The sequence below is a fragment of the Aegilops tauschii genome, chromosome 3 (genome assembly GCF_002575655.3).
Source record: "Aegilops tauschii subsp. strangulata cultivar AL8/78 chromosome 3, Aet v6.0, whole genome shotgun sequence".
In the NCBI taxonomy this organism is placed as follows: domain Eukaryota; kingdom Viridiplantae; phylum Streptophyta; class Magnoliopsida; order Poales; family Poaceae; genus Aegilops; species Aegilops tauschii.
The window spans coordinates 417,370,867-417,388,112 of record NC_053037.3 but is presented as its reverse complement, the minus strand read 5'-3'; the positions used below and the strand labels follow the sequence as shown (position 1 = coordinate 417,388,112).

Sequence of the window (17,246 nt, the reverse complement as noted above, 5' to 3'; positions counted from 1 at the left end):
CACCTGGGTATTTGATACTAGTCCTGTTGCTAATATTTGCAACTCGAAACAGGGGCTATGGATTAAGTGAAGATTGGCTAAGGATGAGGTGACGATGCGCGTGGGAAATGGTTCCAAAGTCGATGTGATCGCCGTCGGCACGCTACCTCTACATCTACCTTCGGGATTAGTTTTAGACCTAAATAATTGTTATTTGGTGCCAGCGTTGAGCATGAACATTATATCTGGATCTTGTTTAATGCGAGACGGTTATTCATTTAAATCAGAGAATAATGGTTGTTCTATTTATATGAATAATATCTTTTATGGTCATGCACCCTTGAAGAGTGGTCTATTTTTAATGAATCTTGATAGTAGTGATACACATATTCATAATGTCGAAGCCAAAAGATGCAGAATTGATAATGACAGTGCAACTTATTTGTGGCACTGCCGTTTGGGTCATATCGGTGTAAAGCGCATGAAGAAACTCCATACTGATGAAATTTTGGAATCACTTGATTTTGAATCACTTGGTACTTGCGAACCGTGCCTCATGGGCAAGATGACCAAAACACCGTTCTCCGGAACTATGGAGAGAGCAATAGATTTGTTGGAAATCATACATACAGATGTATGTGGTCCGATGAATATTGAGGCTCGTGGCGGATATCGTTATTTTCTCACCTTCACAGATGATTTGAGCAGATATGGGTATATCTACTTAATAAAACATAAGTCTGAAACATTTGAAAAGTTCAAAGAATTTCAGAGTGAAGTTGAAAATCATCGTAACAAGAAAATAAAATTCCTACGATCTGATCGTGGAGGAGAATATTTGAGTTACGAGTTTGGCCTACATTTGAAACAATGCGTAATAGTTTCGCAATTCACGCCACCCGGAACACCATAGCGTAATGGTGTGTCCGAACGTCGTAATCGTACTTTATTAGATATGGTGCGATCTATGATGTCTCTTACTGATTTACCGCTATCGTTTTGGGGTTATGCTTTAGAGACGGCTGCATTCACTCTAAATAGGACACCATCGAAATCCGTTGAGACGACGCCTTATGAACTATGGTTTGGCAAGAAACCAAAGTTGTCGTATCTTAAAGTTTGGGGTTGCGATGCTTATGTGAAGAAACTTCAACCTGATAAGCTCGAACCTAAATCGGAGAAATGTGTCTTCATAGGATACCCAAAGGAGACTGTTGGGTACACCTTCTATCACAGATCCGAAGGCAAGATATTCGTTGCTAAGAATGGATCCTTTCTAGAGAAGGAGTTTCTCTCGAAAGATGTGAGTGGGAGGAAAGTAGAACTTGATGAGGTAACTGTACCTGCTCCCTTATTGGAAAGTAGATCATCGCAGAAATCAGTTTCTGCGACACCTACACCAATTAGTGAGGAAGTTAATGATAATGATCATGAAACTTCAGATCAAGTTATTACTGAACCTCGTAGGTCAACTAGATCAAGATCCGCACCAGAGTGGTACGGCAATCCTGTTCTGGAGGTCATGTTACTAGACCATGACGAACCTACGAACTATGAAGAAGCGATGGTGAGCCCAGATTCCGCAAAATGGCTTGAAGCCATGAAATCCGAGATGGGATCCATGTATGAGAACAAAGTATGGACTTTGGTTGACTTGCCCAATGGTCGGCAAGCCATTGAAAATAAATGGATCTTCAAGAAGAAGACTGACGCTGATGGTAATGTTACTGTCTATAAAGCTCGACTTGTTGCGAAAGGTTTTCGACAAGTTCAAGGGATTGACTACGATGAGACCTTCTCACCCGTAGTGATGCTTAAGTCTGTCCGAATCATGTTAGCAATTGCCGCATTTTAGGATTATGAAATTTGGCAAATGGATGTCAAAACTGCATTCCTGAATGGATTTCTGGAAGAAGAGTTGTATATGATGCAACCGGAAGGTTTTGTCGATCCAAAGGGAGCTAACAAAGTGTGCAAGCTCCAGCGATCCATTTATGGACTGGTGCAAGCCTCTCGGAGTTGGAATAAACGCTTTGATAGTGTGATCAAAGCATTTGGTTTTATACAGACTTTTGGAGAAGCCTGTATTTACAAGAAGGTGAGTGGGAGCTCGATAGCATTTCTGATATTATATGTGGATGACATATTACTGATTGGAAATGATATAGAATTTCTGGATAGCATAAAGGGATACTTGAATAAGAGTTTTTCAATGAAAGACCTCGGTGAAGCTGCATATATATTAGGCATTAAGATCTATAGAGATAGATCCAGACGCTTAATTGGACTTTCACAAAGCACACCTTGACAAAGTTTTGAAGAAATTCAAAATGGATCAAGCAAAGAAAGGGTTCTTGCCTGTACTACAAGGTGTGAGATTGAGTAAGACTCAATGCCCGACCACTGCAGAAGATAGAGAGAAGATGAAAGATGTTCCCTATGCTTCAGCCATAGGCTCTATCATGTATGCAATGCTGTGTACCAGACCTGATGTGTCCCTTGCTATAAGTTTAGTAGGAAGGTACCAAAGTAATCCAGGAGTGGATCACTGGACAGCGGTCAAGAACATCCTGAAATACCTGAAAAGGACTAAGGATATGTTTCTCGTTTATGGAGGTGACAAAGAGCTCATCGTAAGTGGTTACGTTGATGCAAGCTTTGACACTGATCCGGACGATTCGAAATCGCAAACCGGATACGTATTTACATTGAACGGTGGAGCTGTCAGTTGGTGCAGTTCTAAGCAAAGTGTCATGGCGGGATCTACGTGTGAAGCGGAATACATAGCTGCTTTGGAAGCAGCAAATGAAGGAGTCTGGATGAAGGAGTTCATATCCGATCTAGGTGTCATACCTAGTACATCGGGACCAATGAAAATCTTTTGTGACAATACTGGTGCAATTGCCTTAGCAAAGGAATCCAGATTTCACAAGAGAACCAAGCACATCAGAAGACGCTTCAATTCCATCCGGGATTTAGTCCAGGAGGGAGACATAGAAATTTGCAAGATACATACGGATCTGAATGTTGCAGACCCGTTGACTAAGCCTCTTCCACGAGCAAAACATGATTAGCACCAAGACTCCATGGGTGTAAGAATCATTACTATGTAATCTAGATTATTGACTCTAGTGCAAGTGGGAGACTGAAGGAAATATGCCCTAGAGGCAATAATAAAGTATTATATATTTCCTTATATCATGATAAATGTTTATTATTCATGCTAGAATTGTATTAACCGGAAACATAATACATGTGTGAATACATAGACAAACAGAGTGTCACTAGTATGCCTCTACTTGACTAGCTCGTTAATCAAAGATGGTTATGTTTCCTAGCCATAGACATGAGTTGTCATTTGATTAACGGGATCACCTCATTAGGAGAATGACGTGATTGACATGACCCATTTCGTTAGCTTAGCACCCAATCGTTTAGTATGTTGCTATTGCTTTCTTCATAACTTATACATGTTCCTATGACTATGAGATTATGCAACTCCCGTTTACCGGAGGAACACTTTGTGTGCTACCAAACGTCACAACGTAAATGGGTGATTATAAAGGTGCTCTACAGGTGTCTCCAAAGGTACTTGTTGGGTTGGCGTATTTTGAGATTAGGATTTGTCACTCCGATTGTCGGAGAGGTATCTCTGGGCCCACTCAGTAATGCACATCACTATAAGCCTTGCAAGCATTGTGACTAATGAGATAGTTGCGGGATGATGTATTACGGAACGAGTAAAGAGACTTGCCAGTAACGAGATTGAACTAGGTATCGAGATACCGACGATCGAATCTCGGGCAAGTAACATACCGATGACAAAGGGAACAACGTATGTTGTTATACGGTTTGACCGATAAAGATCTTCGTAGAATATGTGGGAACCAATATAAGCATCCAGGTTCCGCTATTGGTTATTGACCGGAGAGGTGTCTCGGTCATGTCTACATAGTTCTCGAACCCGAAGGGTCCGCACGCTTAACGTTACGATGACAGTTATATTATGAGTTTATATGTTTTGATGTACCGAAGGTTGTTCGGAGTCCCAGATGTGATCACGGACATATGAGGAGTCTCAAAATGGTCGAGGCATAAAGATTGATATATTGGACGACTATATTCGGACACCGGAAGTGTTCCGGAGAAGTTTCGGATTAAACCGGAGTGCCGGAGGGTTACCGGAACCCCCCGGGGAAGTATTGGGCCTTAGTGGGCCTTGAGGGGAGAGAGAGGGCAGCAGCCAGGAGGTGGTGCGCCCCCTCCTAGGAGGAATCCTAGTTGGACTAGGAGAGGGGGGCGCAGCCCCCTTTCCCTCTCCTTCTCCCTCTCTTTCCTTCCCCCCTTCTTTTCCTAGTTGGACTAGGAAAGGGGAGTCCTACTCCTACTAGGAGGAGGACTCCCCCCTCTCCTTGGCGCGCCTAGGGCAGCCGGCCTCCCCCTTGCTCCTTTATATACGGGGGCAGGGGGCACCTCTATACACACTTGATATACGATATTTTAGCCGTGTGCGGTGCCCCCTCCACCATATTACACCTCGATAATACCATTGCGGAGCTTAGGCGAAGCCCTGCGTCGGTGGAACATCATCATCGTCACCACGCCGTCGTGCTGACGAAACTCTCCCTCAACACTCGGCTGGATCGGAGTTCGAGGTACGTCATCGAGCTGAACGTGTGTAGAACTCGGAGGTGCCGTGCGTTCGGTACTTGATCGGTCGGATCGTGAAGACATACGACTACATCAACCGCGTTGTGATAACGCTTCCGCTGTCGGTCTACGAGGGTACGTGGACAACACTCTCCCCTCTCGTTGCTATGCATCACCATGATCTTGCGTGTGCGTAGGAAATATTTTGAAATTACTACGTTGCCCAACAGTTATGTCCATGGCTCACGCTCATGTACTGCGTGAAGGTTGAAAAAGTTTGAGATTACTAAAGTATGAAACAATTGCTTGGCTTGTCATCGGGGTTGTGCATGATGAGAGCATTCTTGTGTGACGAAAATGGAGCATGACTAAACTATATGATTTTGTAGGGATGAACTTTCTTTGGCCATGTTATTTTGAGAGGACATAATTACTTAGTTAGTATGCTTGAAGTATTATTATTTTTATGTCAATATGAACTTTTATCTTGAATCTTTCGGATCTGAATATTCACACCACAATTAAGAAGAATTACATTGAAATTATGCCAAGTAGCATTCCACATCAAAAATTCTGTTTTTATCATTTACCTACTCGAGGACGAGCAGGAATTAAGCTTGGGGATGCTTGATACGTCTCCAACGTTGCTCCATGCTATATTATCTTCTGTTTTGGACATTATTGGGCTTTATTATTCACTTTTATATTATTTTTGGGACTAACCTAATAACCGATGGCCCAGCCTAGAATTGTTGTTTTTTTGCCTATTTCAAAGTTTCGCAGAAAAAGAATATCAAACGGAGTCCAAACGGAATGAAACCTTCGGGAACGTGATTTTCGGAACAAACGTGATCCAGGGGACTTGGACCCTACGTCAAGAAAGCTACCAGGAAGCCACGAGGTAGGGGCGCGCCTACCCCCTGGGCGCGCCCTCCACCCTCGTGGGCCCCACGTTGCTCCACCGACGTACTCCTTCCTCCTATATATACCTACGTACCCCCAAACGATCAGATACGGAGCCGAAAACCTAATTCCACCGCCGCAACCTTCTGTACCCGTGAGATCCCATCTTGGGGCCTGTTCCGGAGCTCAGCCGGAGGGGGATCGATCACGGAGGGCTTCTACATCAACACCATAGCCTCTCCGATGAAGTGTGAGTAGTTTACCTCGGACCTTCGGGTCCATAGTTATTAGCTAGATGGCTTCTTCTCTCTTTTTGGATCTCAATACAATGTTCTCCCCCTCTCTTGTGGAGATCTATTCGATGTAATCTTCTTTTGCGGTGTGTTTGTTGAGACCGATGAATTCTGGGTTTATGATCAAGTTTATCTATGAACAATATTTAAATCTTCTGAATTCTTTTATGTATGATTGGTTATCTTTGCAAGTCTCTTCGAATTATCAGTTTGGTTTGGCCTACTAGATTGATATTTCTTGCAATGGGAGAAGTGCTTAGCTTTGGGTTCAATCTTGCGGTGTCCTTTCCCAGTGACAGTAGGGGCAGCAAGGCACGTATAGTATTGTTGCCATCGAGGATAACAAGATGGGGTTTATATCATATTGCATGAGTTTATCCCTCTACATCATGTCATCTTGCTTAAGGCGTTACTCTGTTCTTATGAACTTAATACTCTAGATGCATGTTGGATAGCGGTCGATGTGTGGAGTAATAGTAGTAGATGCAGGCAGGAGTCGGTCTACTTGTCTCGGACGTGATGCCTATATACATGATCATACCTAGATATTCTCATAACTATGCTCAATTCTGTCAATTGCTCAACAGTAATTTGTTCACCCACCGTAAAATACTTATGCTCGTGAGAGAAGCCACTAGTGAAACCTATGGCCCCCGGGTCAATTTTCCATCATATTAATCTCCCGATAACAAGCTATTTCTGGCACCGTTTTTATTTTGCTTTTATTTTACTTTGCATCTTTATCATAAAAATACCAAAAATATTATCCTATCATATCTATCAGATCTCACTCTCGTAAGTGATCGTGTAGGGATTGACAACCCCTTATCGTGTTGGTTGCGAGGATTTATTTGTTTGTGTAGGTGCGAGGGACTCGTGCGGAGCCTCCTACTGGATTGATACCTTGGTTCTTAAAAACTAAGGGAAATACTTACGCTACTTTGCTGCATCACCCTTTCCCCTTCAAGGGAAAACCAACGCAGTGCTCAAGAGGTAGCAGGCGTAGCTATCGATCTGCTCCAGATGGCCAAGCGAGTTGGCCCACAGTGCGAAGCCGCCGAACACGAAGATTTGTCCGGGGAGAAAGGTTTCCCCTTGGACGGCATCGTTGTTGACGATTGAAGGAGCCATCGAACCTTTTGAGAACGGCACAGTGGAACTCTCAATGAAAGCACCAATGTCGGTGTCAAAACCGGCGGATCTCGGGTAGGGGGTCCCGAACTGTGCGTCTAAGGTTGATGGTAACAGGAGATGGGGGACACAATGTTTACCCAGGTTCGGGCCCTCTCTATGGAGGTAATACCCTACTTCCTGCTTGATTGATCTTGATGAATATGAGTATTACAAGAGTTGATCTACCACGAGATCGTAATGGCTAGAACCCTAGAAGTCTAGCCTGTATGACTATGGCTATGAGTATTCGCCTCTACAGACGTAGCCCTCCGGTTTATATAGACACCGGAGGGATCCAAGGCTACATAAGGTCGGTTTACAAAGAAAGGAATCTTCATATTCGATCGCCAAGCTTGCCCTCCACGCCAAGGAGAGTCCCATCCGGACACGGGTAGAGTCTTCGGTCTTTGTATCTTCACAGCCCATTAGTCCGGCCCATGGCTAATAGGCCGGACGCCCGAGGACCCCTTAGTCCAGGAACTCCCTCATCCCCTGCCTCCTGTTACCTTCGATCCTCAGACGCACAGTTCGGGACCCCCTACCCGAGATCGGCCGGTTTTGACACCGACATCTCTCTCCTAGTAAAGACGGGATTTTAAATTAATTTATTAGGTGGATGGTCTCTTGTATTGGGCCTAGATCATTGGACTGTCGTGCTTTGTACTCGTCAATCTTAACAATAGAGTCAACTCTTGAAATTATATTTTTATAGTGGAAACACTCTACCGCTTCTGGGTCCTCCTCGGTCGTCAAAATTGTTCCTGCTCCTTAGTGCCCTATTACATTGTTTCACCAACATGCGGGCCATGCAGGTTCGGGTTCCGCCATCCACCAAATTAGAGTGACGTACTAGGAGGAGACTCACCTTAGTTGTAGCGTGGCAGTAATGAGTCATCATATCACAAAAACTCACCTCCCGTAGTAAGTTGAACGAACGAAGCAACTATCATGTCACTCTTCGCTGAATCCGCCTCTTCCTCATCTTCTTCAAGAAAACCACCACTCCCATCTACCATTGATCTTCTCTCCCAACGATGGAAGGTGAGCGAATCAATGGTGTTGGTATATTTTCTTTCCAATATTTTCTTTTGCAAAGCACTGATCGATCGTCACTCCCTTTTTTGTTTCAATGTCATTGTAATTGTGTTTTCCTTTTGATTGCTATCTATTTGTCAGTTTCTTGATGGTGATCCTGGAGTACCGGGCAAAGATTTGTCGATGTTGGCAAGCAAACCCATCGTGTGCCATTTCACTAGACAAACCGTTGGTTCCTCAACATCAGAGACAATGTTATCCGAGCACTGGACAACAAGTTGGAGCACATGCAGGAGCCCCTCCGCCTCCCCCAAGACAGAGAGCTACAAGAAGACAAAGGCCACCACCGAGCTGACCCCATAAACGCTCACGACAAGTACTGAGATGCTCAAGGCCATGTTTGAGATGATACCACCCGTCCTCGTGGGGGGGCGGGGCAGTTTCTCCGCAAGATGGACCCCTTAGAGGATGTGCCCCCCCCCCCCACACACACACACAGATGGGATCCCCAATGAGTTGTCCAAGGTGATTTTGTTCTTGGCGATCTTGATTGTTTTTCATGTATATTCAATGTTTTTTACTCTATGCGTAGCTTCTTCGATTACAGGCTATTTTATGACAAACGTGTTTTGTCATGGATGTGTGCTTTTTTTTAATCTCTAACTTTTAGGTAAAAAAAGGATAGAGAAGATGGCTCAAACCGAAGTTGAAGTACCAGGCAATGCAACATTAAAGTATGAGCTGCATGGATCATTGCTTCTCCACTTCAAGGTTCTAATGTATTATGACATATATTATAGCTAATGCATCATATGTCTAATTTTAAGTAGAATCCAAACTCCTTAGAGAAAAATAAGATAAATCACCGAATATATCATGTGTTCTAGTCGAATTGCAACACAAGCAAAATCAGACCACAACAATTCAACCAAGCCAGCGTGAGTATGTGGTTTACGAGTTGCACCTTGTAATTACTTCTCACTCTACCTACCAATGCAATGCTACGTAATCTTGGGTATCTGGGACAAAAAGACCAAAGCCTCGATGTAATTATTATTATCTTTGAGATGCTTTGTACTTCCGGTGAATCTTTATAATAGATGTGATATTTTTGTAAAAAGAAAAAATAATGAAACCACGTAGAGGAGGTGGAACGCATGCCCTACCCAATGATCCTGTAGCACGGGCGCGAAGAACCTTGCGACACGTCTCCTATCTATTGTACACAGCCCATTTTGTAGCCCCCACACACATGCCGACCCAACTACTCCCCTTGCTCTACGTGTTGCTCGCTCTTTCTCTCACTCTCAAGCAGACTCCGTACGCATACACATACTGCTGATTACGCCAATGTTTTGGCCAGACAAGTACAGCAGGACGCTTTCGCAAAAGGAAGTACAGAAAGAAAGACGCAAGCAGCGTGGCGTGGAAGGAGAAGAATCACATTTCCTTCCAGTCTTGTACCCACGCAAGCACGCGTACGGGCAAGCAGCGTGTAGTGAGGTCGATCGCGCAGGCGCTGGTAATATCGAGGAGGGTTATTACTGCGTCACAAGTGTATTACAGTACTACTAGTACGTCCTCTTGACAAGGAGTCGACGCTGCCGGGTATACAGCTCAGCTGCACACACATTTGCGGTTATCCGACCTGCAGTGTTGTGTCGTGCTCGCCCTGCTCGCCCCCATGAACTGCACGAGATCGACCGCTCCCGTGGTCTCGCCGGATGCGAGCGCTGACAGCGTCGCCTGCGCAGTGCCTAGTGCTTGTCCTCATCCATCGAACATGCACGTTGGTGCGCGCCTGCATGACTGTAACCCGCCGGCCGGACTCCCCAAACACCTCTATATATCCGCACAGATGGGCTCGGTCAATGATCAATCACAAAATCGTGACCCAACGACACCCGTGGTACTGGCGCTCGAGCTAATCAGCACCTTTTATATCCAGTTCATACCTACGACAGATATGGAGAGGGTTGGACGCGTCCGCCACGTCAGATCCGGCTCACGCTAGCCCACCATGATCCCATATATATTCATCCATATTCGCATCTCGGATGAAACCCTAGCTACTCTACTTGACTTCACTCCCCCCTACTAATAAGCTATGTTTCGGTGATCTTCGGCCTTCTCCGACATGATAGGTAGCGGATCCGACTCCGAGATCTCCCGATCCGTCCGCATAGCTCTCCACCGCTCCATTGTGAAGTGCGCCCGACCGCGGTCGTACTCGATCCATCGGGGATCCATTGCGTCCACGCAAATGACGCTTTGATCCGCCAGGGATAGTGGTTCAAGATGCGTGACCACGGCCTCACTAGACGCAGTGACCACCGTCTCGCGCCGTATCTTTAGGGTGGCGGCGCAACCAAGGTCAACGCCGACATGGCTCACTGCCCCTCCGTTGCGGATGCGCGACGGGCCTGCCGTGCGAGGTAGAGGGCGTGAGACGCCGCGGCAGCCCTCAAGGCCAAGACCGTGGAGGCGGAGTCGCACGTCGCGTTGGACGTGCATGCCCTCCGTGCCCGCATTGTCGAGAAGCAACAACATAGGAGGACCCACGCCCCCTCGTAACAGAGTAAAACCGTGCGGTCCGTGCTATGGTCAGGCTGCACCCCAAAGAGGAGAAGGAGGATGACTGTGATGGGTCCATCGGACGGCTCCGACAACGAGCAGATCCTTCTCGATCTATTTTTTTGTCTTCGACCGCTACTTTCGCGACAAAGACGGCAAGAGCAACCATGGATGAACTTTCTCTATAGCTTTAGAGCATCTCCAACACCGGCGCTAAATAAGCGCCGCGCCGCAAATTTGCCCTTTTTAGCGCGCGCGCAATCGGTAGAGGGGCTCCAGTGGACGCGCAATAAGCGTGCGCGGCATATGGAGTTGGGCGCGCGGCCCGAATCGCCATCGCGCGCTGTGTATTTGGTGCGCCCGCTTCCGCGCGCGACACACTCGAGCGCTTGCGCCGCACTCTCTCCGCCGCGCCACCGCCGCCACCGGCGAATTGACTCGATGGATGCCCGCGCCTGCACCCCCCTCACCCCTTCCTACAGCCGCAAACCCTAGCGCGGGGAGCTTTGGCTTCGCCTCCGCGGAGTTCCTCCGAGCACCGGCATCGCGCACGGCCTCTTCATGCCGCCGCGGATGACCTCGATGGCGGGTGGCGTCGCGCCGGCGCCCACCGTGAAGCCACGTGCCCCCCCCCCTCGAAGCTCCCAAATGCGGCGCGACCGAAGAAGGGCAAGACATCCGCAAAGAAGAACAAGGCGGCGGACGGCTCCGGCTCCTCGAAGCCGTCGAGGAAGAAGCTTGCAGGGCGTGCGGCGGCTACCGAAGCGCCGACGAGCTCACTTGTTGAGCCGGCAGCCGACGCGCACAATGTGTTCTAGGAACTTGGTTTGCATTTTGAACTTGGTTGGATAATGTTGTGGGCATGAATTTGAACTTGTGGGCATGAACTTTTAGTCATCAACTTGCTTGTGTGATTTGAATTATTATGCCATATCTTTGTTTTGTGATGTTTGAAATGCATTTTGTGTCCAAAATACAACATATGGCAATGCGCCGACGAGTCGCGCGCTGTTGGAGCTACGCGCGGGCGCTGCATTTTGCCGAGGCTGCTGGAGCCAGCGCTGCCCGCCACGCCAAATCAGATGATGGGTGAGCTGCAAACTAGTTTTTAGCGCGCCGCGCGTTAGGCGGCTGTTGGAGATGCTCTTAGTATGTAACATGTCAATTTTTGCTAGTCGGATGACATGTATAATGTAGTAGAGCATGCCATTTTTGGGTAGTCCGTTGACATGCATTATGAAATAGCCTAACGCTATGTATGGGATCCAGATGTATTACGTGAGTTAAGTTCATGTTGCATGTGATGTATGAATTTGACGATTTGCTCATTTGAGAGGTGACCGACCACTGTTGTGAACGTGTCCATGGACGTTGGGGGGGGGGGGGGGGGTGATTAGCTAGGTCCCATTGTAGGTGCCCCCAAACTGTTCCTACATGTACATGGATTAGCTGGATATTCAAAAATATTTTATTAATTCATTTTACCTTAATAATAAATGTACTTATTATACATGGACGCATGCACTATACTCCTACTGATTAATTTCACCTCAATAATATTTTTACAATAGTATTTTGGTCAAAAAATTAGTTGAGTATTTGGTTATTAGTCAGTACACTTATTATGGTATATTACAGTAAATATATGGAGAAATTAGTTGGTACAATTGTCATTCAGCAGGGAAGATTTTTTGTGTATGCTGTATTTATCAGGGCACAACAATAACTGTATCTTTTTTTGCGAAATATTTGTATCTATTTACTTTGGGAAATCTTATCTGGCTGACGTCCCTGGGAGATCAACCCCAGCAAACACCCCTTGGTCGGTTGGCAGTTTTTGGCCCAAAAATCCGAAAAAGTACCCTAAAGAAAAGAACTGTCATGGCAGTTTCTAAAAACTACCAGCCCCACACCCCTTGACTGCAATGGAAACTGCCAGGAGACCCTTTCGTTTGGCACCCATCGCCTGGCGAACATTTTCCAGGGACGATCTTCTGCCCAAATGTGATCATACTCTTATTCATGGACTCGTTCAGTATATCTTGGTTTCTTTATGCCTCTAGCAAAAGCCCATGGCCTGTGTGGTAATTCCATTCCTTTCAGAAAAGGATATATGGGCATATCAGGTACTCCCTCCGTTTCAAAGAAGTATCCTAACTTGCAACTATGTACTAAAGTTATGCTAAAATCAAGACACTTATTTTGAAACAAAGGATGTATTTCTCTTCTCATTCTTGGAAATACAACACACATCATGCGGCATCTACAGAATACAATACTGCACGATTGTAGAATGATGATGTATAAGAGCATCTACAGTCTTGATGGGCAAATCGACGCGCTCAAGTACCCCTCAAATAATGTAATCCACATTCAGACACCTCAATTAGCATATCTCAAATTCATACAAACTAATGCAACTACGTCGATGCACACACATCGTTCAGCAATTCCATCACTACTAACTAAATATGCCATTGGACTACCAAAATTTGGCATGTTTGGCTATGATGGAAATCACCACGGCTGCACTTGCCCTTCTTGGCGCCCTTGTCGTCCTTCTCGCGGAAGTACCAGTCGAAGACGCAGTAGGGATCGAGCCGGATCTGCTCGTCGCCGGAGCTGTCCTCGCCAGCGCTATCCTTCTCGTCCTTCGGCAGCAGTCTGGCCATGGCACGGACCGTCCGATTCTGCTCTCGGGCGAGGGCGCGCGTGTTCCTTCGTTGTCGTTTCTTCATAATGCGGGCGTGGATGGCTTCCTCCTCTACGGCCACCCGCACCTCCGCATCCGCCGCCGCCATATCCGCTGCGATACGAGCCTCGGTAGCCCTTATGCTCTCCTTCCCACGGCGGGCCGCCCGTTCCCGGTGGGACTCATAGTCTGCCCGACCAGTGATGAGGAAGGAGAGGGGTTCCTGCTGCCGGGACCGCGACGATCCAGCCCCAGAGGACCAGAGCGCCCGTTGAGCCGACGCTACGGAGTCTTGATGGACAGATCCGTCCACCGGTCGGGCGCTGCCCTCCTGGGAGCGGCGGAGTGCAATGCAGACCACTATTGCCCCCTCCAACCCGCACGGGATGACACCCCAGTCGATGGATCCAGACTGGTCGGAGTCAGATCCGCTACCTGCCATGCCAGAGACGACCGGAAACCGTCGGAAGTGAGCTCGGGTGGCGGAGGGGTGTGGAGGGGAGTGGAGGGAAGGAGCTAGGGTTTGGTTCGGCGAGCGGACGGGGACGAATATATATGGGATCGGGTGGGTCAGCATGGGCCGGGTCCGACGTGACGGGCGTGCCCGGGCCATATCCGCCCCATATTTGAGCTGGATATGAGGGGTGCCGGTCAGTCCAGGCGTTTGAAGCCCTTTTGAGGGAGCTGTCTGGGTCGAAAAATCGTGACCGGTCATCGCTCAATGACCGGGTGGCCAGCTCGGGCGTTTAACGAGCGTTTGGGGTGCCGGTTGTAGATGCTCTAAAAAGAAAACTCTTGACGCCATCAAGCAAGAGCTTTCGTTTTGGTTCAATTGAATTCCCTGAGATGCGTATTGGCATGGGCGCGAGACACAGTTCCTTCTCCGATGGTATTTGTCCCCTAATTGAATGCATATTTGTCCGCTACGGGTCTCTAAACGAGAAACATATCAAGCGGCCTTCAATCATGCCAACAGTGACGGCGGCAGCTAGCGTGCGGCATGCGGTCCATGCATGCCCAGCCCTCAAATCACCGCACGTACTACGTGCCTTCTTTGCAGATTGAAATCACCGTAGTACGGTGCTACACGCGCGCACCCCGATTGGATGGACGAAGCTGAATTTTTACAGAGCGCCTTCCACTCTCGCATGGCATGATGAGCCCATGAGATGAGAACCAGCCAGCCCCCTAGCCTTAACCAAAGTACACGATTGAGGAGTGGCAATGATTTAGGCAAGGGGGGCCCCTCTCAAAAGCCAAAACGATAAGAGAAACGAAAAAGGTAAAATGAGTAGAGACACGCTCAATACTAATTCTTCTTTCTGCACATCGATCCCCCCCCCCCTGTAAATTCACTCTACAAATTAAGCCAGCAAGTGAGTCGTAGTGGTGTGGCCGTCAGGACTCAGGAGCGGCAGTAGCACTGTTGACTGGTGAGTATAGTACCCGAGTGATCAGGAGCTAGGCCGCGCAGACACAGCAGAAAGAACAGAACCAGTTGCCCCATACACCATTGTACAATACGGAGTCTCTATATAGTATCCCTACAGCAGAGCCCGGCCAGGATCCTGCCAAGGTACCCCTATATAAAAAGCTCGAACATACCCGCACCAAAAGGACCCGAGACCAGGTGAGGTTCTCCCCCAGCGCCCTCGCTCGTCGGTGTAGCGTGCACATCACCCAGCTCCTCCCACCGTAGCTGGCCGCCTTATGAGCTAGCAGCTCTCGCCAGCTCGGCGCAGCGGCCGACGGGGGCGGCAGCGAGGGAGATAGAGATAGCGGAAGAGCAAGGGTCGGTCCGGGAGAGAGGTAGAGGTTGACCGACCGGTCGTCGATCGGTTCAGTTGAGTGAGTGGGAGTCATGGAGACCATCCGGTGCTGCATCGCGTGCATCCTGCCGTGCGGCGCCCTGGACGTGGTGCGCATCGTGCACTCCAACGGCCGGGTGGAGGAGATCAGCGAGCCCGTGCTCGCCGGCGAGATCATGAAGGCCTACCCCAAGCACGTCATCCGGAAGCCGCCCTCCACCTGCCCCGCCGACGGCGGCGGCGGCATCGTCGTGCAGAAGCCCGTCATCCTGCCGCCCAATGCCGAGCTGCAGAAGGGCAAGATCTACTTCCTCATGCCGGTCATGGCCCCGGCGCCGGACAAGCCCGCCGCCAAGCCCAAGGCGCCCGCGCCCGCTCCAACTGCGGCCGCGCCAGCGGCGAGGAGGCGGAGGAGGAGGAAGGAGTCCGGGGAGGCCGGCGGCGGCAACAACGCGGCAGCGGCGTCCCTGCAGAGCGCGGAGGGCGAGAAGGAGCGGCTACTGGCGAACGAGAGGTACCTGTCGGAGATCATGAAGGAGAAGGCGTCGACGGCCAGGGACCGGCGGCGCGGGCGCGTGGCCGTGTGGCGGCCGCACCTGGAGAGCATCACCGAGGATGACTTGTAATCAGACAAGGTGTTTGTTTCACACTTTTTTCCTTCTTCTTCTCCTTCTTCTTCTTTTCATTTTTTTTCCTTTGGATTCTCTAGTTTCTGTTAATTCCCTCTGCTTGCGCTTCGGCCTCTTTTATTTTTTGCCCATCTTTCCCCGGCCCGCCTCCTTTAGAGCGAGCATCACCCTCCCCGCTGCTCCCTTTACAGGGTGAATGATGCCTTTGTGAAGAAAAAGATACAATTTTTGCTAGATGCATATTTCTCTTTACGATTTCCTAATTACAGTAGCTGTGGGACTAATTAAGCAGCGCAATCTACGTTCCGATTTTGTTCAAACACCTCCAGGAAAGACGTGCAAATCGCACCAACGGATGGATGGATCACCCCCTACCTTTTCTCCTGTACACATGCTATGCTCGCACTTGCTACAAGTAAGAACTCCATTGATTTTTCCTTCTATTTTTCTAGAAAAGTACTCCTCCAAGTGGGCCACTGATATTGGTGCGGAATTGTAAAGAGAATCTTAGAATTCCGTGCAGCGGCCTACATTCCATATTTCACTCGCCCTTTTGTCCTCGGAGATGGAAGCGAGAGAAAGGAGAAAGTAGTGAGCAGAGCGGCGAGCTTGCAGAGCATGCATCTTGTTCTGATCATGATGAGTGCACGAAAGTTCTGAGCGCAAGTAATCAATGAGTAGACCAATGATTGCCAGCAAGGCCCCATCCCCCCTCCACTAGCAGAGAGAGAGAGGGAGAGAGCTTTAAGCCGTGGTGTGGTGCCATGGGCGGACGCATACTCGCCACCCAACCACCGTTGCAACTACTGCTAAAAACTAAAGCGACAAAGACCAAGGAGGGAGATTAGGGTGGTGAGGATAAACCCGAGCCTCCAATCTAATGGAGCTTATGATGCGTTAGGAGGGCCTTGCTTTTCCTTTAATGATTTCTCTGTTCTCTGTATGGGTATCGGTTATGGTTCGCTGCTAGTAGATATGTTGGCTACTAGTGCTTTGGCGTTATGGATTTGACGTAAAGATGGGCTCGTACAATGTGTTCCTTCTCCTCCTTTCTCTTCTTCCATCGAACGGGAGCAAGGCCTAGGCCACTCACTCCCTCCCTCCCTCCCTCCCTTATCTAAGGATGTCTTATTTGTTCCTCCCACGAATCAGCGGCGCACACGTGGACAGTTGAACGCATCATATCTTTGGTAGTACGCCGCTATATACGAGGAGCAAACAATCTACAATCAACACATGTCCGTTATATATGATAGAATCTTCTCCTTTAATTTGCTCATCACGTACTAGTAGTAGTCTGATATGTTTCATGGATTAGTTAATTAATACTACAAGGTAAATTAAGGAGTATATATGATGCTGAATCATCACTGTCCAATACAGTAGTAGCCGCACTGCTGGAGTATTTGATTTGATACACACACACATGGGCAAATAAATTAAAGACACACTCCACTAGTACCAGTCGTCCTGCTGCAGCTGGGCTCAACCTAAGCCGAGCCCGTCTGTT

The 17,246-nt window shown here is 48.2% G+C and overlaps 1 protein-coding gene across 1 annotated transcript; it reads left to right on the top strand.

The window, feature by feature from the left end:
* The first annotated feature begins 14,897 nt into the window (after positions 1–14,897).
* On the top strand, positions 14,898–16,753 carry LOC109758071 (uncharacterized). Its single transcript, XM_020316913.4, has 2 exons — positions 14,898–15,742; positions 16,189–16,753. The coding sequence occupies exon 1, from the start codon at positions 15,161–15,163 to the stop codon at positions 15,731–15,733; it is 573 nt and encodes a 190-aa protein (XP_020172502.1). The 5' UTR covers positions 14,898–15,160; the 3' UTR covers positions 15,734–15,742; positions 16,189–16,753.
* The last annotated feature ends 493 nt before the right edge of the window (positions 16,754–17,246 follow it).